At 33.2% G+C, this 23,722-nt stretch overlaps 1 protein-coding gene across 3 annotated transcripts in view; it reads right to left on the bottom strand.

Moving 5' to 3' along the window:
* LOC127723033 (DENN domain-containing protein 3-like) overlaps window positions 1-23,722 on the bottom strand; it is a 105,263-nt gene that overhangs the window by 46,599 nt on the left and 34,942 nt on the right. Inside the window, exons 9-12 of one of the 3 annotated variants that reach the window (XM_052229453.1) lie at window positions 22,801-22,994; window positions 20,587-20,697; window positions 19,969-20,065; window positions 1,378-1,511 (exon numbers count right to left, since the gene is read on the bottom strand). In XM_052229453.1, the coding sequence (XP_052085413.1) occupies window positions 1,378-1,511; window positions 19,969-20,065; window positions 20,587-20,697; window positions 22,801-22,994 (536 nt within the window). Of the gene's footprint in view, window positions 1-1,377; window positions 1,512-19,968; window positions 20,066-20,586; window positions 20,698-22,623; window positions 22,639-22,741; window positions 22,773-22,800; window positions 22,995-23,722 lie in introns of those variants that run through there. The other 2 variants (XM_052229454.1, XM_052229455.1) reach the window with 2 other exon arrangements.

Here is a 23,722-nt window from a genome sequence, read left to right as displayed (position 1 = left end):
GAGCTGATACATGTCAGCCTACTGGTACACATTATTCTGACTTGGAACTGATACATGTCAGCCTACTGGTACACATTATTCTGACTTGGAACTGATACATGTCAGCCTACTGGTACACATTATTCTGACTTGGAACTGATACATGTCAGCCTACTGGTACACATTATTCTGACTTGGAACTGATACATGTCAGCCTACTGGTACACATTATTCTGACTTGGAACTGATACATGTCAGCCTACTGGGACACATTATTCTGACTTGGAACTGATACATGTCAGCCTACTGGTACACATTATTCTGACTTGGAACTGATACATGTCAGCCTACTGGGACACATTATTCTGACTTGGAGCTGATACATGTCAGCCTACTGGTACACATTATTCTGACTTGGAACTGATACATGTCAGCCTACTGGTACACATTATTCTGACTTGGAACTGATACATGTCAGCCTACTGGTACACATTATTCTGACTTGGAACTGATACATGTCAGCCTACTGGTACACATTATTCTGACTTGGAGCTGATACATGTCAGCCTACTGGGACACATCATTCTGACTTGGAACTGATACATGTCAGCCTACTGGGACACATCATTCTGACTTGGAACTGATACATGTCAGCCTACTGGTACACATTATTCTGACTTGGAGCTGATACATGTCAGCCTACTGGTACACATTATTCTGACTTGGAGCTGATACATGTCAGCCTACTGGTACACATTATTCTGACTTGGAGCTGATACATGTCAGCCTACTGGTACACATTATTCTGACTTGGAACTGATACATGTCAGCCTACTGGTACACATTATTCTGACTTGGAACTGATACATGTCAGCCTACTGGGACACATTATTCTGACTTGGAACTGATACATTTCAGCCTACTGGTACACATTATTCTGACTTGGAACTGATACATGTCAGCTTACTGGGACACATTATTCTGACTTCGAGCTAACCAGTCTTATATATCTCCTACTCCTAAATTCTACATGCTTAGCGGAAATGCAGAAAATACCAATTTTAAGTCTTTGTTTTGACCTGGCCAGGGTTCGAACCCACAACCTCTTGTACTTGAGGTGAACACGCTACCACGAGACAAACTTAAGCTGTTCTTAGCCTAATGGCATTATGAAAAATCAAACAAATATATGAAATAAAACAGACTGTATGATGCAGGCCTCCTGTTGTTTTATGGTTATTTTTGTTGTTGGGTTGTTGATTTATTGACGATCACCCCACATGTCCTTTTATTTATAAGAAACTGATATTGTACCTATGCTATGATGCTATGATCAGTACCACCATTTATAAGATAACAGACTTTTTACACCTGCTGACTATCAGATGTTTATTTTACCTGTTGGCAAGTTTGTCTGATCCCCCTGCTTTTTTAACTTGTGGTCTTGTTAACACTTCTAGCTGTGACCAGTAATCCTGTTTCTGTGACATTCTGCTTTTCAGGAATATCTTAAACATGTCTGTATTCAATGCCTAATAAAGACAACAAAATTGAATAAATGAAAAGAACACTATTTAAATTTCGTGTGTCAGAAGCGATTTTCTTGATTTATCTCCATCTCCAACGCTCAAACCTAGAAAATTGAAGCCAGAGATGTATAAATACTTAAAGGTTTAGGAGCTTTATGACCAAAAGGGACCAAAAACTAATAGCCTATGCCTAGTCAACTAAGCTCAATTTTGCCTGAGAATACATGTATGCTGACCGAGTTGCAAATTGGAATCCAAGTTTATTAATAATTTGTTTATCTATCAACAAGAAATTTTTGGCAATAATAATCTATGAATTTACATTTTTTCAAGCTTGTGACTACTAAAGGCTAGAGATGTCAATGGATCGCTTGATAATACTCAAAGGGTCAAATACCAAAATAAAATGATATTCAACTAATCGGTTAAAGTAAAATAGATTTTTATTGAAAGCACCTCTTGTGAAGTTAAATACTTATCTTTGGTTAATCAAAATTAAAATATATTTCAAAAGTTTACTCTTAATTGTCATTTATTAAAAATTCCACTAAAAAAAAGGTGGGCTATGCACAAGAGCAGCTTTTCTAAGCTTACACTTTTGGCTAAACATGTCTTTGCCATTCCACCACATATATACCATCAGAGCAAATATTGTTTATCTTTAGGACGTAACAAAGTTGAAAAACCAACTCATTTCTATATAAGAATAAATTTGTTTCACCCTGTGGTGAACTTTAGAGAAGGAATAAAATTATCATCGCCCCATGGTTAATCATAAAATGTGTTTTCTTGGTGTCACCAACCAATATTGTTTGATCTGGTTTGACTTTTTCAATAGGTGTTTATTAAATTATTGATTATATTATTGTTTATATTATTAGTACATGTAGTAAATGAGCCATTATTTATGGTATATTTAAGTTCCTGTGACTATTATCTAGTCCTAGATATCAGTGATAATAATGTTGACCCACAATACGCAAAATGAGTATAATTCTGTGTTTCCATTTTACAGATATTTTCCGAGTGAGTTAATTACTTGAGTAAAGTTCTGTAAAGTCAACAAGTACTCTTTTAGTAATTCTCCACCATCTGACATCCCTAATAAAGACTAATCTGAGGTACCGTCCCTTTTTGGAGCAAACCTTCTGTGAACACACTTTTCAATTTTGAATTAAATTTAAACTCATTTTACTATATATAATAAAATTAATGTAACACTTAAAAATGATTGCATAAAATGCATATTACTGGACAACAAGTGAAACTGCAAGCTACTGCTCACTGATGATAGCCCGCCCAGGAAGTTGTTGAGTGATGAATCTGAAAATGCATCACACAATATAAGCTGACTTATATAAACCCTGAAACCAAATTTCAGAAATCCTTATGATGTAGTTCCTGAGAAAGATGCGTCGAAAAATATTCATGGGACGGACGGACGGACGGACAGACAGACAGAGGTAAAACAGTATACCCCACTTTTTAAAGCGGGGGACTTTTTTAAATCGAGGGTATAATTAAAGGGCTTAGTTTAAAATGACAGACTGATACATTTTGTGTTAGAGCACACACTACAGATATAAACAAGTAAATAAAAGCTGACACTAGTATTCATGACCTGTACATGTAACGATAGAAAACATTTATTTCAAAAGTACAAAACACTACTATGTCTAGAGGGACAAATAGATATGTTTTATTATCATGATTATGGCTAATTTTTCACCAGTATGAATTGATTACAATTCCTGGTTGGATACCATCTTGAAACCAATTGTTGTCTTTGTTTTAGTTACAGTGACAACCTCAGGTTTACCAAATCCCTGTCTTGTCAATCTGTATAAGTTTCATTCAAATCCAGCAAGAAAAAGTCAGGTTACCACCTGCAGTAATCATTTTTTATTTAATTTTCCCATTTTAACTAACAGAGACCTTAAACTTTGACCTATTGAGCCCGTCTTCTCCTTCCTTTAATATATAAGTATCATTTCAATAAAGTAAGAGTAACTGCAGAAACCATCTAAAAACTATCTCCAAAAACAATCTTATATTATATTATATTATATTATATTATATTATATTAGAAAATCACTCTGCTTCTTCCCGTACCCAATATCTTCCATTTGAATAAAATTTAAAATAATAAAGCAGGAAATAATCAAATAATCATCCATCAATTATTTGTTCAGGGAAGACTGAACTTGACAGAGGGACTGGCAAAATGATCTCTTCATATGCTGAAAAATATTTGGGGAGCAGCATATAAATCAATGTTATTATCATAATAAAGACAACTTACTTTTTAAATTACTGTAAAATTGATAACCTCTTAGAACATGTAGAATAAAAGAGAGGTGAAAGATACCAAAGGGACCTTCAAACTCATGCCGTATGCGTTTTGCTCATTGTTGAAGGCCGTATGGTGACCTATAGTTGCTATTTTCTGTGTCATTTGGTCTCTTGTGGAGAGTTGTCTCATTGGCAATCATACTGAATCTTCTTATTTTATATCATAAGTCGAAAATAAACTGAAAACGCCATGGCTAAAAAATCAAAAGACTAACAAATAACAGTACACAAAACACAACATAGAAAACTAAAGACTGGGCAAAACCAACCTAACCAAAAACTGGGGGATGATATCAGGTGCTTTGGAAGGGTAAGCAGATCCTGCTTCACATGTTGTACCCTTCATAAGTTTATATAAAGGACCAAACAGTTCACTTGATCCTATCTTAATTTAAAAACTCTATAAACAACATCAAAATTAAAAACAAACTGTTGACATAGGTTTAAGTCCATTTTGTTGGAATAATGTGTAGAAAAGGTTTTTTAGCAAAGTAAATCTATGTGTATTGGCATTTCTCTCTCAAACTTAACATTATTTTAAGATTAAGAAATTTAGTTTGTGAGGGAGAAGGCTTAATTTAATTATCATTAAACTCTGTCCTACTATTCTTTATTTCTGTAATAATCAATGACTATAGCAATGAAATCACTCATGTAACTAGCCAGTCATGATTACATACTTTATTAATCTAAACTAAATATTTCATTCATCATTTTTTCTTAGAAATTGAAAATTTAAAACAAAATTTGAATTCAATGAATGAAATATACTAGGAAATTTCTTCAAGGAAGTAGGAAAGAAACTCAATATTTTTCATAACATTTATTATCCATCTATATATATAGCTAGCACACCATTCAGGAACAGTTTATCATGTTATATATATAACTTATTATCAAATTGCATTTTTTATATCAGCCCTGGAGCCAACCAGAGGGCTTAATCTCCTGGACTTATTAGGATGTAGGGTTGATACAAGGGACAATTTGATCTGTGGATCACATATTTTAACTCACATCCAAAAGTAGACAGAAACTTTTTACTTCTCATTTTTCTGGTATTTTATAAAATTGATGTACAGGGATGGTGGTAATATTATCTTATTATTATTAGTTTGTATGGCAATCACATCTAATAGATTGATTTAAGTTGAAAGTCTTGAAGATAAAGGAATACTCAAACATTCATCCAGAAACCATTTGTTTTTACATCTCAATAAACACTTTGAAGTTCATAATATTCTTTATTTCTGTAATAATCAATTATCAAAGCAATGATATCACACATGTAGCCAGTGCAGATGAAGCCCCCCCCCCCCCCCACCAAAAAAAAAAAAAGAAAGAAAGAAAACAACAAACCATTACCCCCTAAACCAACATCTTTCCATGAAAAAAATATTAGACTTAACTAATAGACAATTAAAGTCAAAATTGAGATTGAATTTTTTACTATTTAAGTCAAAGCATCATTACCCCATATAACCCCTATGGCTACAAGTCTGGATATATCTGCCTGTCTCACTAAGATCATAACATGCAATTATATAGTATGATCAAGTTCAGAGTGAATCTTGCCAAAAAAGGTGATAATAGTAAATTATTAACTATTCCATTCTAATTTATCTCAACTAAAATTTTCTATTACCATTTTTCTTTGAAATTGAAATTATAAAATAAAATGTAACTTTCTGTGAATGAAATATACAAGGAAATTTTTAAAAGGAAGTATGGAATTGACAGTATATCTTTAATTAATGTTTATCAAACTAGGTTAGCATTCAGTATTAAACATTATATCATGTTTAACATATAACTGATTATCAAATTTCATTTTCTATACCTGTCCTGGTACCATCCAGAGGGCTTAATCTCCAAAGCTCATTAAGATTGAGGGATCCTAGTACCAGCGAGAGGGCTTAATCTTTTGGGATCATTAAGATGGAGGGCTCCTGGTACCATCCAGAGGTCTTAATCCCCTGGGCTCAGTAAGATGAAGATCGATCGATCTGGTATCAGCTAGAGGTCTTAATCTCTTGGGCTCAGTAAGATGGAGGGCTCCTTGTACCAGGCAAAGGGCTAATCTCCTCGGCTCATTAAAATGGAAGTCTCCTGGTACCAGACAGAGGGCTACATTACCTAAGCTCATTAAGATGGATGGCCCCTAGTACCAGCTAGAGGGCTTAATCTCCTGGTTTTATTAAGGTAGGGGTGGTCCTGGTACAAGCGAGAGCGCTAATCTCCAGGGCTCATTAAGATGAAAATCTCCTGATACCAGCCAGAGGGCTTAATCTCTTGGGCTTGTTAAGATGGAAGGCTCCTGGTGGCAGCAATGGGGCTTAATCTCCTAGGCTCATTATAGAGGAGGGACGACACTCTGCACACGGCATGCAGATTTGTCTTATATTATCAATCGGTCGCTGTGAAAACGTGTCATTTATTAATATCAGTTCGTGGCGTGAACATCACCAGGACAATCGAATTTAGTTAACTGAGATTATAAATATAAAAAGTTATATACAGTTGTAATGGTTATACAATATACATTCATGTACACATAATAAACAAATTTGGTAATTATAATTATTTGTCGGGAATATACATATACTTGTCATTTTTATCCCTGAGGGCTTATTTCTTACGGCATGGACATTAATTGAATTCATTTGATTGATTTTAAGTTTTATTTGGGACCAAATTTTATTTCAGGATTACAAAATTATAAATATTGTTTTCGTTCTTCATTTATTTGTACAAAATATTTTAAAAATTAAAAAAAACCTGAGAAAACACAATTAGAGAACAAAGCTGACCAATACACAATTTATAAACAATTTCAAAAATTTATCTAAATTTAAAAAGTTATTTTATTTCATGGTTTTTCGGGTGAAACATTTTCATTTTATCTTGAATATAATCAAAATACACAAAAAAGTAGTTTTTATGCCTTAGGGTTACGTATTTACTGATGTATTTGACAAATATATTGGACATTTTATTTGAAAATCGTCGTTTTTTAGCATCGTACTATGCAGCAACGGATGGAGATTTAAGGAGACCTTTTATGTGTAAGGTTGTACAAACAATATTCTTTAACTTTCATAAATTTCAATGACTTTTACTGGCGAACTAACAAAATATTAACAAAAACTTGTGCCTCATATTTTTATAGACATCGAATAAAATTCCCGCCATTACAGAATATAATCTTCAAAGATACAATTAACCAAAAAAAGTAAAAAATACATTAATTTTTTGTATGTTAAGCTTATTTTCGATCATCAGTAAATCTTTCTCTGTGAAAACTTGCTTCATTTTCCCTGAATGCAGTAGAGTATATTTGATTTTAAAACACGTACAAATCGATCTTTTCCAATATTTAAAATTGCCAAACGGAAGCTGAAATCGTACCATGTGACATGAAAAGTTGTGCACATGGCACCTACACTGTCGTCCCTCCTCTAGGCTCATTAAGAAGGAGGGCTCTTAGTACCAGCCAGAGGCCTTCATCTCCTGTGCTCATTAAATGGAAGGCTCAGATCTGGTACCAACCAAAGGTCTTAATCTCTTGGGCTCATTAAGATGGAGGGCTCCTGGTACCAGCCAGAGGGCTAATCTCCTGGGCTCATTAAGATGGAGGGTTACTGGTATCAGCCAGAGCTGAATCCCATAAGCTCATCAAGATAAAGAGCCCCTTGTACCAGCTGAACTTATCAAGGTGGAGGGATCCCGATTCCTGGTACCAGCCTGAGGGCTAATCTCCTGGGCTCATTAAGATTTAAATTTCCTGATACCAGACAGAGGGCTTAATCTCCTGCAATTATTAAGATGGAGGGCTCTTAGTACCAACCAGAGGCCTTAATCTACTGTGCTTATAAAGATGAAAGTCCACTGGTACAACCCAGAGGCTAAATCTCCTGGGTTAATTAGGGAGGGCTCCTAGTACCTGCCAGAGGGCTTAATCTCCTTGGTTTATCCAGATGGAGGGCTCCTGGTACCTGAGTTAGAGGGCTTAATCTCTTTGGCTTATTAAGATAGAGGGCTCCTGCAGGTACCCGCGAGAGGGCTTAATCTCAATGGTTCATTAAGAAGGGCTAGTAGTACCAGCCAGAGAGCTTATTCTCCTGGGTTTATTAAGATGGAGGACTCCTGGTACCAGCTAGATGGCCTAATCTCCTGGGCTTTTTCAGATGAAGGGCTCATACATAAGGGAACATTGGAAACTTACATGTTAAAATCTGTTTATCACATATTTTAAGTTACTCTAAAACAAAACATTGACTTTTTATTTCTAATTTTGCTTATATTTCATATATTGATTTATGCATGGTAGTGATATTATCATATCAATATTAGTTATTATGGCAATACAATTGTCTTATATAACAAGAGTGCCTATTCTGACATGCTTGACAGATCATGATTGAATTTTATGTTGAAAGTCTTTAGGACCACGTAACTTATCATTATAAGGATCAATGTAAATAAGGTGAAGGTCAGATGAACTTTACCAGGCAGACATTTGTCCACCTTACAAACTTTCCATTCACAATATTAATATAATTGACCTGTTGCTTCTAGTATCTGAGAAACAGACGTAACCAAGTCAACCAATGATCCTTAAAAAATTAGGTCAAGGTCAAATAACATTCTTATTTCGAGGGTTCAACAGTATGTTTGGAGGGACATATAGAACCTGTACTTTTATTTCTAACTGTTCACCTGTTTAAATGTGTTCCAATTCAATAAACGGGATACTGGAGTTATTAATCAAAATTGTTACCAATACTTTTTCCATAGTTCCAATATACTTATAAACCCTTTTGAAAATATATTGCACTAGAAAATGTTATATTTTAAGTGCTTTGTGATGAATGAATGAAAGGAAATAAATACTTAATTTCAGTGGGTTTTCCTTATCATTATCTTTCATCAATCTCAATGGGTTTTTGTTTTAAATTTTTATCAATATAACTCTACTTGGAAACTTGAGATTGTCTACCTATATATTCTGTAATTTCATTGTATAAGAAGCATTTTCTATGTGAGAGTTGAAACGATCCTGTAAATTAGGTACCAGATGAAAACAAGTAAATGACTGTAGTCTAATTAAAAGGTAAGTAAAGTTAATATGTTATGGGTAAATGAATTTAGGGCTGTACTGATACCAGGGTGCTTTGTTTCAATATAAAATAATGCAAAAATCCTTAAATTGAAAACGTCATGCCATTAGTGAAAGGGTATTCAGTTTAAAATATCATACTTAAGAAACAAGTATGAAGCTACCATTGGGCAGTCAAAAACCCTATGTTGAAAAAAGACAGACAAATGAGAGAGAAAAACAAAAACAAAAAAAATCTGAATAGTGATATATTTTACAATTTATAATAAAGGGGGACAGGACAATACTCCAAAGAAACAAAACATTTAATCCACTGTAAAGGTTTTGTAATATCTATTAGAAATAAAAATGGACCAGAGTGATAATGTGATATTAATTATTGACACAAAAGAGACAGGGGGGGGGGGGGTCTCTCCCAGGAACAAAACATGGTTGACTGGAAAAGATCCATTACTAGAAAAGAATTATCTTTTCATATTAAGACTGTGTAGGTAAATGGCAAGTGTAACCTAGCTTAGTGAACAGGCTATATAACTGCATATTTCATTCATCAATAAAGTCGCACACATTTTTCCAGATTTAATAACTGGATGAACAGACACATCAATAATTTTAATAGAAATTTGAAAAGTATTGCTATACTTGTTTGCACAAAATGTGGGGTTTGTTCTGCTTAAAATTATTGAAAATAAAAATTAAAGAATGTATACGTGTTTTAAGAAAGGGGAAACTATCCAATGCACCTTAGGTCTAAAGGTATATACATGTTTTAAGATCCAGTTATTTCTAAATATAAATATTTCATGTCAATAATAAACATTTAAGTATACAAGTAGTTCAGATGTGATACTGAAATTATGGTAGCGTTCTGTTTCCTAGTTTAAAAGTACTTCCGTTAAGAAAAAAATTCTTCACTTAACTTAATGACAAAGTTTGGAAAACCCATTTAGGTAGAACCTTGGTAGAAAATCCTTCACTTTATATAAAGTATAAATTTCTAATATTCAAACTTTCCTCATTTCAAATTATTCTAAAAATATCATGATATGAAAAACAAACCATATACAAATATTAATCAAATTTGTAACAAGGAAAAATTATTTGAAATGATTTGACAACCAGATTAACTTCATTTTGTGTGTTTGTGTTCTCTAGTTTTTCCCTTACTGTAGGTACAACCTTACACTGAAAACTTTGTCAGATCCAGTAGATATCTTAATAATAAAACAAAATGTCAACCCAACGATTAGTTAATAATACAATTTAAACAAGAATGTGTCCATAGTACACGGATACCCCACTCGCACTATCATTTTCTATGTTCTGTGGACCGTGAAATTGGGGTAAAAAATTTGGCATTTAAATAAGAAAGATCATATCATAGGGAACATGTGTACTAAGTTTCAAGTTGATTGGACTTCAACTTCATCAAAAACTACCTTGACCAAAAACTTTAACCAAAAACTTTAACTTGATGCGGGACAGACGGACAAACGGACAGACGGACAAACAGATCCACGGTCAGAAACATAATGCCCCTAGGTGGGGCAAAAATATTTGTGCAGCCCCCCTAGATCCATTTGTTAAATGAAGAATTATCTAAATTCCATTTAATTGATAAATTCAACATCACTTACCGTTATCTTGATAACATTTTTTCCTTAAATAATTAAGAATTCTCTAAATATACTGCCGAAATTTACCCAAGGGAACTAATTAATACTTTAAATAAATCAAATATTAACCTCAATAATTGTCCTTTCCTGGGATTAAGATATTTTAGTTTTACACAAGAAACTCTACAAAAAAATTTATAAAAAAAGGGATGAATTTTCTTCCCCTATTATTTATTTTTTTCTTTTTTGGACGGTGATGTACCTTTAGCAAGTCTGACAGTGTTTATATATCCAAACTTTTTCACTATGCCTGTGTCTGTACTGGTCACTTTGCAATGATGTTTTGGATTTCAATTACCTTAAACTATACATTTCTGGTAAACTATTAGTTCAGTGATTTTACTACCACAATTTACTGTAATTTCATAAATTATTGCGAGGTTTTTATCAATGCAAATATTGCGACTGAGAGAGTATCGCAATAATAAGAACTTGCATTTTGATATCCAATACATATACATATAGCTGTAGGAAAATTTTCCTGACATCACAATAATTTTTCTTGCATTTTTTATCCTTATTTCCGAAATAGCAATTATAATAAATGCACGCAATAATTTCTTGACTTACAGTATTAAAAAGCTTTACTAAATTCTTCCATAGATACAAAGATGTGGTTTGCAAGTTTGGCAGCATCTGTAGAAAACTTATTTCAAATGGAAAGCTCATCCTTATTTTTACGTTGATGTTTAACGAGCCTGGAATTTAGATATGATTGGGGTATGATCAGGGTAAACTTATCGATCCTTTAAATAAACTTATTCTAAAAGGTTACCAATTCACCACAGTGACTGTAATTAGAACTTTTAAAAAGGGTTATACAGTGATCTCAAGTCCTTAAGTTTTCATTTGAAACCAAAATTACCAAAAAATTTATTTTTTGACAAAACTACCGCTATACATAGGAACTATTTTGTATGAAATATGTAGTACTTTCTTGTATGTTTTTTTCTGACCAGGCCCCAATTAGTAGTTCTACACTAAAGTAAAATATAAAATTGTTTGTTTATTTAAAGGGAAAATCAGCAAAAAAAAACAACACAAACCTTAAGAATGATAAAGACTATCTAAACCATAATTCAGTACCATCCAGAAAGCATTACAAGGATAAATGACTTTCTAGAAAATCAAACAGTACCATCCAGAAAGCATTACAAGGAAAGAGAGAATACCTAGACAATCATACAGTATTGTCCAGAAATTATTGGTACACAAAGTTCAAGGTAATAAGACCTTACTACCCAAAAACCATAAAAGAGAAAAAGACTTTAGACAGTCCAGAAACTATTACACAAATAAAGAGAGAATATTTGGACATAAAGATCCACCATTTAGAATCCCTACAACATCAGGGACAATGTCTCACAGTAAAACTGAATCATTGCATTTCTATAAATATTTGTGTCAGAAGATTGGATCAGAAGACTTAGTAACAGCAAGACGACTGACATTTTTAAGTGATGACATCAAATATTCCAACAAAATATATCAACAAATAAGCAGTGGAAGTAAGGGAGAAGGACTAGATCTTAAAGGTAGTGATCTTGATGTGATGTTCACTTTTACTTTCACTGCAGTATATGAATCGGATAAAGATTGTGTCCAGAATGGGAGGACAGTGTTTGTCATGGATACTGATGACACACCTCCTTGTTATACACATCTACGCTTATGTGACAATTATAATACTACAAACACGACAAAATATCTTATTAAACAAACTGTACAACACAGAGGAGAGAACCTACTTTCAAGTGAGCTATTTAAACAGCAAATAAATAGTAGTGCTAAACTGATTTTTCCGGAAATACCCAATAAAATTCATGGTCCTTGCATATCTAGCTCTAATGATATGTATGATATTGCATTTTGCCTTAAAGCTAATCAGTGGGTATCTCAAGCACAACCATGGATCTCTAGATCACGTGCAAGATGGCCTTCTCTGGAACTTATTTCCAAAATAACTTCATGTGGTGTTTTATTTGTTCCAATTGGCAACAAGGAATCTATTAACGAGAATCTTCAATGGCGTATATCTTTTTCTGTAGCAGAAAAACTACTCATATTTTCTTTTAGTCATACCCAGTTACTATGCTATGCTATGTTAAAAATATTATTGAAAGAAATTGTAGATAGAAATGAAGATTTAAAAGGTTTATTGTGTTCATACTTTCTGAAAACACTAATGTTTTGGATTTCAGAAGAAACTGAAACCTCAGTCTGGAGACCAGACAATATCATCTCCTGTTTTATGGCTTGTTTACAAAGGTTAATATACTGTATAGAATATTCAACATTGTTACATTATTTCATTCCTGAGAATAACTTGTTCTATCTAAGGTTCAACAGAAATAACAGGAACACATTAATTAACATCTTTAAAAATTCTTATCAAATAGGAGTTCAGATTTTCTCATCATCTCAGACTTTGCATAATTACCATGACTACAAAAGACTTCCTTGTGAAGTGTGTGAAATTCATTCAATATCGAAAACAATAAATAAGCAAGTTCTCATTGCACCTTTTCTAAACACCCTAAACAGTTTCTGTACTTTGCTACATCATTGTAAAACAGAATTATCTCGATGTATCTATAAAAAGTCACTTGCAATTACATATCAAATGATACCTTTTGCACTACCACTTATAAATAATCCAAACAATAAAAAACAATACAAAAACTACAAATGTGAGCTCAGCCAGTTGTTGGTTGGAGTACATTCAGATGCTGTATCAGGGTGGCTGAAATTAGCTTCTTTCTTCTATGTTCACAAACATTATTTAACATCAATAGATATAATAAATTACACAATGTCAAAATGTACAGATGAATCATCTTTTTCAATGATTACACTGAAACAAACAGAGAAACTGAGGTTTATACTATCGTTGAAGACATTCCCATCTCCAATAGTTATACTTAAAATGTTTGAATCTTATTCATCCAGCATTCCAAAGGAACTTCAGTCTTCTGGTATTACCCTGATGGAATTTTTCAGCGGTATTGCCCATTATTCCTTATCATTTGCACATTTTCTGAATTTTCTATGTTTTTACCATTTACAGGACTTTGAATCATGTCGAGATTGTATAAATAAGTTATCAGAAACATTAGAAATAGGAGATACTCCATTGGCTCATATTAATCATTTAATTTTACTGGGAATAGCTTTTCAAATGTTAGGTGAGAGAGAAAGAGCAAGACATTATTTTTATCTTGCTGCACAGGAAGATGTACATAACTTCACAACTGCTGCATTCAGACTGTGTCAACTCTGATGACGATGCCTGACTTATGAAGTATTTTGTTAACACTAGTTGCCACATAGCAGTATAGTCGACTTCTTTTTTTAACTTTTTTAAGGAAATAAGATTACACTTACCTATTGTCAAACAAGCATATTATTCTTTATAGTAAACTTCCTTGTATTAATAACTTGATTTTTGTTGATCATGTTGATTAGAATAAAAGTTGTCACATGGAAATCAAGGTATTCCTTGAAATCCACAAAACAAGATAGCTTAAAATTGCTGTTAATAGTAGGCTTGAAGGAGTCTAAGTATCTCACCTGGTAATCATTCTGACAGCAATCTCAACAATAAATAACCTAAGCCATGAATAATTCAAGTCAAATTAACTTACAGCTGAAAAATGGTTTTGGAGGAAAAGCTATTTTACAGTAATTTTCTATTTGGTATATGATTTTTATTAATTCCCCCATTTAGTTTTTGATTTTCAAATATTTTGACCTTGAGCAGCATTAAACAGATATTGTAAAAATACACCATGGCAGTAAGATTTGTACCGCTAATGTTATTAATGCTGCTAAGAAATAAACTTGTCTCTTTGTTATTTTGTTTTATATTGTAGTATATATATATATATGTGTTTGCATCCACGGCAGAACACTTAAATGCAGAACATTTCATTGGATACAAAGTGACAATAAATGTTTGGATTATCTGTGAATTTACCATTCAATATACTAGTATTTCCCCTGTAATCATTTTTAAAAAAGTGGAGGTATGATTATAAAAGTGCCATTATCTGGCCTCTGAAATTCTAAAAATAGTTAAAATTATAAATTAACTTTCAAAATTTTGTTAATTATATTGATAAATGAACATTAATTTATAATAAAATAATTTCAATGCAGAAAGGTCACAAGTAATGTCACTATGATGTCATATGTTCAAATTTACATATTTGACCTAAATTGGCCATTTTTCCAACTCTTTTTTGATAAATTAGATGCATTGTGTGAGCAAAGGTCTTACCCAGAAATATATCTTATACACATTAACATCTTAGTAAAATACAACTTGGAGCACAATACATGTATGGGTAAAGCCTTGGCTTATATCAAAACATTTAATGGAATGATCTCAAAAAGAGGCTATTTGGGCAGTTAATTTCAATTTTGCAAGACATTTGAAGAATGACAAAATTCTAAATATTCACACTGATATCTGACAGACTAATGTTTAACAAACGTCTGAGGATCTTATTTGGTAGATTTCTTATATTTCTATATTTTTGAATTGAAGGGGGCCAAAAAGTGGCCTGATCAAACCTCCTCCTTTCATATTTTTGTTGTATTATATCTTATAATTTTGTTATAATTAAACAGTCATGTACATTGCAGAATACTACATCATTTTATTTTATAGAATATAATTATTATAATTAAATATTCATGGACATTGTTGTATATTTTTAGAACTAATAAATCATTTTACTTCATTTTTACTGAAAGATTTTAACTTTTGAATGAGAAGGTTGTGCCTACTCATCTGATATAACTTATCAACATAATCAGGAAAACATGATGGGTGTCAGATGTGGAGCAGGATCTGCTAACCCTTCTGGAGCACCTAATATAAAAATGATTGCAAATGAGACAACTCTCCACAAGAGACCAAATGACACAGAGATTAACAACTATAGGTTACCGTACAGCCTTTAACAATGAGCAAAACCCATACTGCATAGTCAGCTATAAAAGGCCCCGAATTGAAAACAATTCAAACAAGAAAACTAACAATCTAATTTAAGTACAAAATAATGAACAAAAAAACAATTATGTTACACAGAAACAAAAACAACCACTTAATCAAAGGCTCCTGACTTGGGCCAGGCACATACAGAATGTGGCGGTGTTAAATTAGTTTGCTGGTGGCCAAACCCTCCCCCTTAACTGAGACAAAGGTGCAGCGGCACAACACAAGAACAAACTATACAAAACAATAAACGAAAAACAAATATAAGAAACAGCAACAAACAACAACCACTCAATTACAGGCTCTGACTTGGGACAGGCACCTAAGTTCAACCCTAGTTTTTGCTAGTGTTTTGCTCAGTCTTGAATGCTCTATGTTGTGTTTTGCTCAGTCTTGAATGCTCTATGTTGTGTTTTTGCTCAGTCTTGAACGCTCTATGTTGTGTTTTGCTCAGTCTTGAACGCTCTATGTTGTGTTGTGCTCAGTCTTGAATGCTCTATGTTGTTTTGCTCAGTCTTGAATGCTCTATGTTGTGTTATGCTCAGTCTTGAATGCTCTATGTTGTGTTTTGCTCAGTCTTGAATGCTCTATGTTGTATTTAGCTCAGTCTTGAATGCTCTATGTTGTATTTAGCTCAGTCTTGAATGCTCTATGTTGTGTTTTGCTCAGTCTTGAATGCTCTATGTTGTGTTTTGCTCAGTCTTGAATGCTCTATGTTGTATTTAGCTCAGTCTTGAACGCTCTATGTTGTGTTTTGCTCAGTCTTAAATGCTCTATGTTGTTTTGCTCAGTCTTGAATGCTCTATGTTGTGTTATGCTCAGTCTTGAATGCTCTATGTTGTGTTTTGCTCAGTCTTGAATGCTCTATGTTGTATTTAGCTCAGTCTTGAATGCTCTATGTTGTGTTTTGCTCAGTCTTGAATGCTCTATGTTGTATTTAGCTCAGTCTTGAATGCTCTATGTTGTGTTTTGCTCAGTCTTGAATGCTCTATGTTGTGTTTTGCTCAGTCTTGAATGCTCTATGTTGTATTTTGCTCAGTCTTGAATGCTCTATGTTGTGTTTTGCTCAGTCTTGAATGCTCTATGTTGTGTTTTGCTCAGTCTTGAATGCTCTATGTTGTGTTATGTTTGTAGACTGTTGTTTGTCTTTTTCATTGCATTTATGAAAGACATAAGTACACACACTGAAATGTCTCCCCTGCTTTACAGTTCATGATTGATTTTATGATGAAAGTATTTACAATAAAGGTTTTTTTACACAAGATGACAAGAAATACATAAATTTTAAGTCATCAATGATCAATGTAAATGAGGTCAAGGTCAGATGAACCCTGCCAGATCGATATGTACATCTAACAATCATACACCGAAATAAGTTAGTCTATTGCTTACAGTATCCAAATAAAATGCTTTGCTGAGTGCAGCCTCATACTACCGCAGAGGTCGAACCCTGAACAGTTGGGGCAAGTTTGGACACAATATTCAAGCTAGATACTGTCTGAATATGGATTGTGATCAAATTTTTGACATAATATAGGTTTCTGACACAAAATAAATGTGGTCAAAGATCTAAAAAATTTTAAATGGGACATTTAATTTATCTAGAATGGTCTGATATCCAAAATCTAACAACATGGTTACATTCAGCATATAAAAAAACACCAAAAATTTAATTTTAGTTGAAATCAAACAAAAAGTTTAATTTTGGACCCTTCAAACCTTAATATGGACTAATTTGAAAACAGGACCCAAAATAAAAAATATAAATTCACAATAAGATTCGGCATATCATACAATCGCAATAATTCAGTTTTTGATGAAATCAAACAAAGTTTAATTTTGGACTTTTTTTACCTCAATGTAGACCAATTTAAAAATGGGGCCCAATTTCCAAAATAGTAATACAACTTTAGAACCCCAAAAAATTAAAGACTTTAAATTAATCCCATTGAAATTGGATAAAAGATTTGTATTTATTTTCAATTGAAGATTTCTTGCTATTGCGCAATACTATGCTATTGCGCAATACTGTACAATTGAAGATTTCTTGCTATTGGCCACAGACCACAATTAAATTCCTCTATTAGTTCTTTATAACGTTTTGTCTCATTAAAAAAAATGCATCAAATCTTTTTGTCAAATATTTTGTGTGTGTAAAGTACAGTACTAGTCCAAAAATATATCCAACATTCAGACAGATTGAACTAATCACTCTTACAAATTTAGCCAATACACATCCATACCCCTATGGACAAGTCAAGAGATGTTCCGAAAACTGTAAATATTACCTTTTTGCACCTGGCCTAATCACTCTTTTTAGATCAAAATCAGTTAAAATACAACATCCAAAATTTTATTTCACCTCTCTTCTTTCATTTCCACCCAAAAAAAACTAGGAAATGAATGAGGAAGGCAAAGAAAATAAATTAAGAAAAAATACACTTTAATTAAAAGGAACTATATTCGTGGACAATGAAAAGCGGGGTCATTAATTGTGGTCTTGGGTCTATTGCACAATACTGTGCTATTTTGCAATACTGTCGATTAAAGATTTCTTGCTATTGCGCAAAACTGTGCTATTGTGCAATACTGTGCAATTGATGATTTCTTCTTGAAACTTTTCAAAAAATTTCAAATTTCAAATTTTTGAAGAAAAAAGATATGAACCCCCAGAAAAAATCGGGAAAAAAATCCCCCTCCCCCCAAACTTTTTGAACCCCCCCTTGGAGTAATAACCCCCAAACTCAATTCAAGCCTTTCCTTTATGGTATGGAACCTTGTAGTACAATTTTAGAGAGATCTATACACTTAAACACAAGTAATTGTCCGGAAACTACAAAAATGCTTGTTTTTGGCCCCTTTTTGGCCCCTAATTCCTAAACTGTTGGTACCATAACCCCAAAAATCAACCCTAACCTTTCTTTTGTGGTATTGAACCTTCTGGTAAAATTTCATAGAGATCCATTAACTTAAAACTAAAGTTATGGTCCTGAAACCAAATAAGTTTTCCGACGATAACATGATAGCATTATACCAAAGCAAAACATTTTTTGCAGTCGTAAAAAAACAGCCCTATCCATGCAAACTTTATGTTGACCAACAAACCATGGAAACAAGGCCAAGGTCAGATTAACCCTGTTATAGGGACCAAACCAGGAAACCTGAACATTGACCTATGAACAATGAATATGAAGTCAAGATCAAACAATACCTGCCAGACAGAAATGTACACCTTTCAACCATTCCATACACCATATAAAGTTGACCTATTGCTTATCATATCTGAAAAACTTGCCAAACTTAAAACAACTTAACATTGACCAATGAACTAAGAGAATGAGGTCAAGGTCATATGATACATGCTAGATGAACATATATAAAAACAAGCATTCTGAGAGTATTGCATGGCAATACATAGTCCCCTACTGGTTAAAAATTAATTGAACTGGAACAAAATGCTAACTTGATCTATAACTTGTCATGGTGTAGCCTATATAACAAATATCAAATCAATATCTTCAAGCATGACGAAGAAAAGTGTGGAAAACTGATTATTTAAGTGAATTTTCTAAGTCCAAGGACCATAACTCTGCACAAAATCATCAGACCCAAACAAAATTCGAACTTGGTCTGTAACTTGTCATGATAAAACTAGATACCAATTATCAAATCAATATCTTCACTGATTTGCTGGACTGACCAATGGACAGACAGACAGACAGACAGACGGAAGGGGTGCAAACCTAAAGTCCCCTCGACTTCTTCAGTAGGGGACTAATAAGGAGATGTGGTATGATTGCCAATGAGACAACTATCAAACAAAGTTCAAATGAAGTAGATGTAAGCAATTATAGGTAACTGTACAGCCTTCAACAATGAGAAAAACCCATACCGCATAGTCAGCTATAAAAGGTCCAAACATGGTAAATGTGAAACAATTCATTTGAGAAAGATAATGTGTACTAAGTTACAAGTTGACTTTCCCCCAACTTCATTGTAAACTACGTGAATCAAAAACTTTAATTTGTTTCTGGATGGACAGATGTATGGATAACAATGCGAGCACTAAAAATTCAGAAATTCTACTGACAGTTTTATGATTGTGAAAATTACCACTAGATAGGTTTCACAAAAATATTTTACATTTTGAAGGCATTAAGTCAAATTGCAATACTTTAATCTGGTATTTCCATCCATTTTTCAACAATCCCAATAATAAATGCACACAAAAAATTCAGAATTTACAGTCACATCATATTCACCCAAAATATGTTAAAAAAGTGGATATTTTCTACATCTATACCAACTTACTCTTTCATAAAACTTTTTATCTAGGCCCTGTATGCTGTCAAGGAATGCTTGCTTGTTAAATCTCTGATGTTCTAATCGAATTTCTGACATAACACCTCTACAACAGAAAAAAAAGTATGGTCATAAATCATAAAACTGCTCAATATGTTTCCTTTCCATATATTCTTAAATTTGTAAATTCCTACTATAAGTAAAAAAGTAATCAACAACACCCCCCCCTTTTCCCCACCATTGTCCAGGCCATCATTAAAAAAAAAATTGGTTATTGTTGCCTGTCCATGCCTTGCAGGGGTTAGTAGGTATGTTAGTTTTTTTAACCAACAACACACATGTAGAACAATTAACTAATAAGTGTTTCCTTCTTCAGTAAAAGAGGAATGTGTCCATGAGGCAAAGGTCACTTGTAAATATATGGCAAATTCAGCATTTTTTCCATTTGTATAGAAACATAACTAAAGAACATTGAAAGTGACGCCACCCAAACATTGCAAAATTCAAACTTGATCTGTATTTGGTGGTAATAAGCATTGTGTATAAGTTTCATGTACTGATTTTGTCTCAGGGTGGATAGCCTGTGTCCTTTGCTTCTCTGTTTTATGGTATTACAACAATACTTACCTATATAAATTAACCATGAGTTCCAAACATCCTGCAGTGATGTTTGAATTCAACTGTTGTACTTTTAGTTTCTCCATCTTTCTTCTCTTTCTGATGTCAAAGCACACTGGCCTGTTGAGAAGTAAAACAAAATTCTTGAAATGAAAATACTTCTGATGTCAATACACAATGACACAGGCGGTTGTTCAAGTTACATTTGACATTGCCTGATTTGTGACAGTATTTATCTCTGATTTTTAATATGTCTTTATCTGTGTTCCATTCATTTATTGTAATGTTTGAGACAAGGTTTCTGCTATTGATGGCCATCATTGCATTTTGTAAAAAATAAAGTTGTGGCAAAAAAGAAAATTTATAATTGGCAAAAATATATTGCCAAAGAAATTATAAAATTCGATATCATCCATCTTGTTTATTCTTTTCAGGCTTCTCAGAATTTTTCTCTTATCAGTCAACACTTGAATTTTTAACCTTGAACTTTTTCACATTTTATTTTTTTGAGAACTGCCATTTTTCTTCCCTTTTCGCAAATCTGGAGGCATTTACCACAACAAAACATGAATTAAATCAGACAAAGTTGACAGAACTATTAAAGTTTACAAAAATATAGGTTTCAGACTTTATACATACTGTGTATTCATTTATTTTTGTGTGTACCAATTTTCGTGGATTGAGGAAAACTTGCATTTTCTTGGATATTTGATTTCGGGGTTTTGCCAAAGTCTGCATAAATATCTTTAGGAAAGGAGTAGGTCCAGTAAGACCCCTTTTTGGCCCAAAAATATAGCAGTTTTACAAAATTGCTAAAATGTAAACTTTAAGCTATTTATTGGAAAGTAGAATACTTCTGCTACATAAATATGGACAGTTTTTGACAATACAATGCATATATATCGGGTACTAGCATCATTAAGTCATGCTAAATTACGGAAATCTTCACAATTTTAGCATTTGAGTTAAATTTTAGACGGTTTCCGTCTTAAATGGAAGTGGCCGCATTTGTGTTCATTCTTAATATTTAAATGCAAGTTGTATTTGATGATAATACATAACATATATAAAGGTTGAGAGTGAACACGGATGCGGCCACTTTCATTTTTGACAAAAACCATCTGAAAAGTGACATATTATGGCATATTTGATAGATTTTTCATATCTAAGCTTGAATCTGAGCGTCTTTAATGATAAAATCAGTTCAAATCTGTCACATAAACTAATTGAATCGACTGAAGTAGACACTTAAGTGTTTAAAAAGTGACCAAAATCTTTCATCAGATGAACCTGAAATTTGAGGCCACGAAATCCACAAAATTGGTATCCAACGAATAATAATAAATCCACAGTAAAGTATTATAATTTATGGCACATGGTCTTTAATCTAAACAAAAATTGGGGCTTTTCTCTGATACTTATGGTACCTTGTCCTTTGCCCCAATTGTAAGAATGATTTTCCTTCTTTTAGTTGCTTTTACATGACTGAGTACCAGAATAACATACCACTTAGTAAGTAACCTGTTGAAAAATTATAAACTCTGGAGACAAAAGTCGGTAAAAATAGTCTATTGAATCTGTTGCTTCAGCATGGAGGCCTGGAGAATTAAGGTAAAGGTAAGGAATCTGTTGCTCTGTAGTTTTTGTTAAGGGACTATAACTGGTGATTCCCCCTAATTACCTTTGTACAAAAATGTAGCTCTTCTAAGTCATGCTGATACAGCGCCCTCTTACAGAATTTAGAAAAATACCTTTGTAACTCTACTAAGTCAAGTTGATACAGCGCCCTCTTACAGACTTTAGAAAATACCTTTGTAACTCTACTAAGTCATGCTGATACAGCGCCCTCTTACAGACTTTAGAAAATACCTTTGTAACTCTACTAAGTCATGTTGATACAGCGCCCTCTCACAGACTTTAGAAAATAACTTTGTAACTCCACTAAGTCATGCTGATACAGTGCCCTCTTACAGACTTTAGAAAATAACTTTGTAACTCCACTAAGTCATGCTGATACAGTGCCCTCTTACAGACTTTAGAATATACCTTTGTAACTCCACTAAGTCATGTTGATACAGTGCCCTCTTACAGACTTTAGAAAATAACTTTGTAACTCCACTAAGTCATGCTGATACAGTGCCCTCTTACAGACTTTAGAATATACCTTTGTAACTCCACTAAGTCATGTTGATACAGCGCCCTCTTACAGACTTTAGAAAATACCTTTGTAACTCCACTAAGTCATGCTGATACAGCGCCCTCTTACAGACTTTAGAAAATAACTTGGCAGCCTCATCTGGTATTTCTGGTATGTCATGTAAACTTTCTATACTATTGGACTGGTTTGTTGTCATTTCTATAACAGGGTTAACAGTCACTGAACCGTCGTCTATATCTACCACAACAACTCCCTCTATCTGAAAATACACATTCAAAAGTTATCCTAAGGGTTATTCCATTATAACGGACATGGGTGGTTAGGATGGAACTTTCAAAAGGCTTCTGTAATACCACCATTGATTTTCTCCTATCAGTCTTTGTTAAATTTGCACTTTTCAAAAAATTGTGCAGAATTTATCTTTGTTTCAAATAAAGAAATACTTGGCATGAGTAAAGTTTTATCCTGTCCAGTACTATAGAAAAAATTTCACATAAAATTTCATTGCATATAAGAAAATAACCATCACTGGAAGTTAACCAATCAAATTTTTCCCTTTTATTAACCTGTGTACAAGCTTTAGTAACCATGTAACCTCAAGTTTCCAAAATATTCTATAGAAACCCCAAATAAAAAAAAAATGGGGCTTTTAAATACCCAAAATATATGTTTATGACCCAGAAATGTTTTACTGCAATGAAATGTAGGATTAACAAGTAAAACTGTGAGCTACTGCTCACTGATGATACCCCAGCCGTAATATTTCGGTTAACAGGAAGTTGTTGAGTGATGAATTTGAAAACACATCACACGGTACAGCTGACTTATATAAACCCTGAAACCAAATTTCAGAAATCCTTGTCAAGTAGTTCCTGAGAAAAATGTGACGAAAATTTTCAACTTGGCTATCATGTGTAAAATAATACAAGTGGTCGGTAAACAGGAAGTTGTTGAGTGATGAATCTGAAAATGCATCACACGGTGTAA

The sequence above is a fragment of the Mytilus californianus genome, unplaced genomic scaffold, assembly GCF_021869535.1.
Source record: "Mytilus californianus isolate M0D057914Y unplaced genomic scaffold, xbMytCali1.0.p SCAF_13, whole genome shotgun sequence".
Classification (NCBI taxonomy): domain Eukaryota; kingdom Metazoa; phylum Mollusca; class Bivalvia; order Mytilida; family Mytilidae; genus Mytilus; species Mytilus californianus.
The sequence above is the reverse complement of the archived record's forward strand: the minus strand, read 5'-3'. Positions and strand labels throughout refer to the sequence as shown.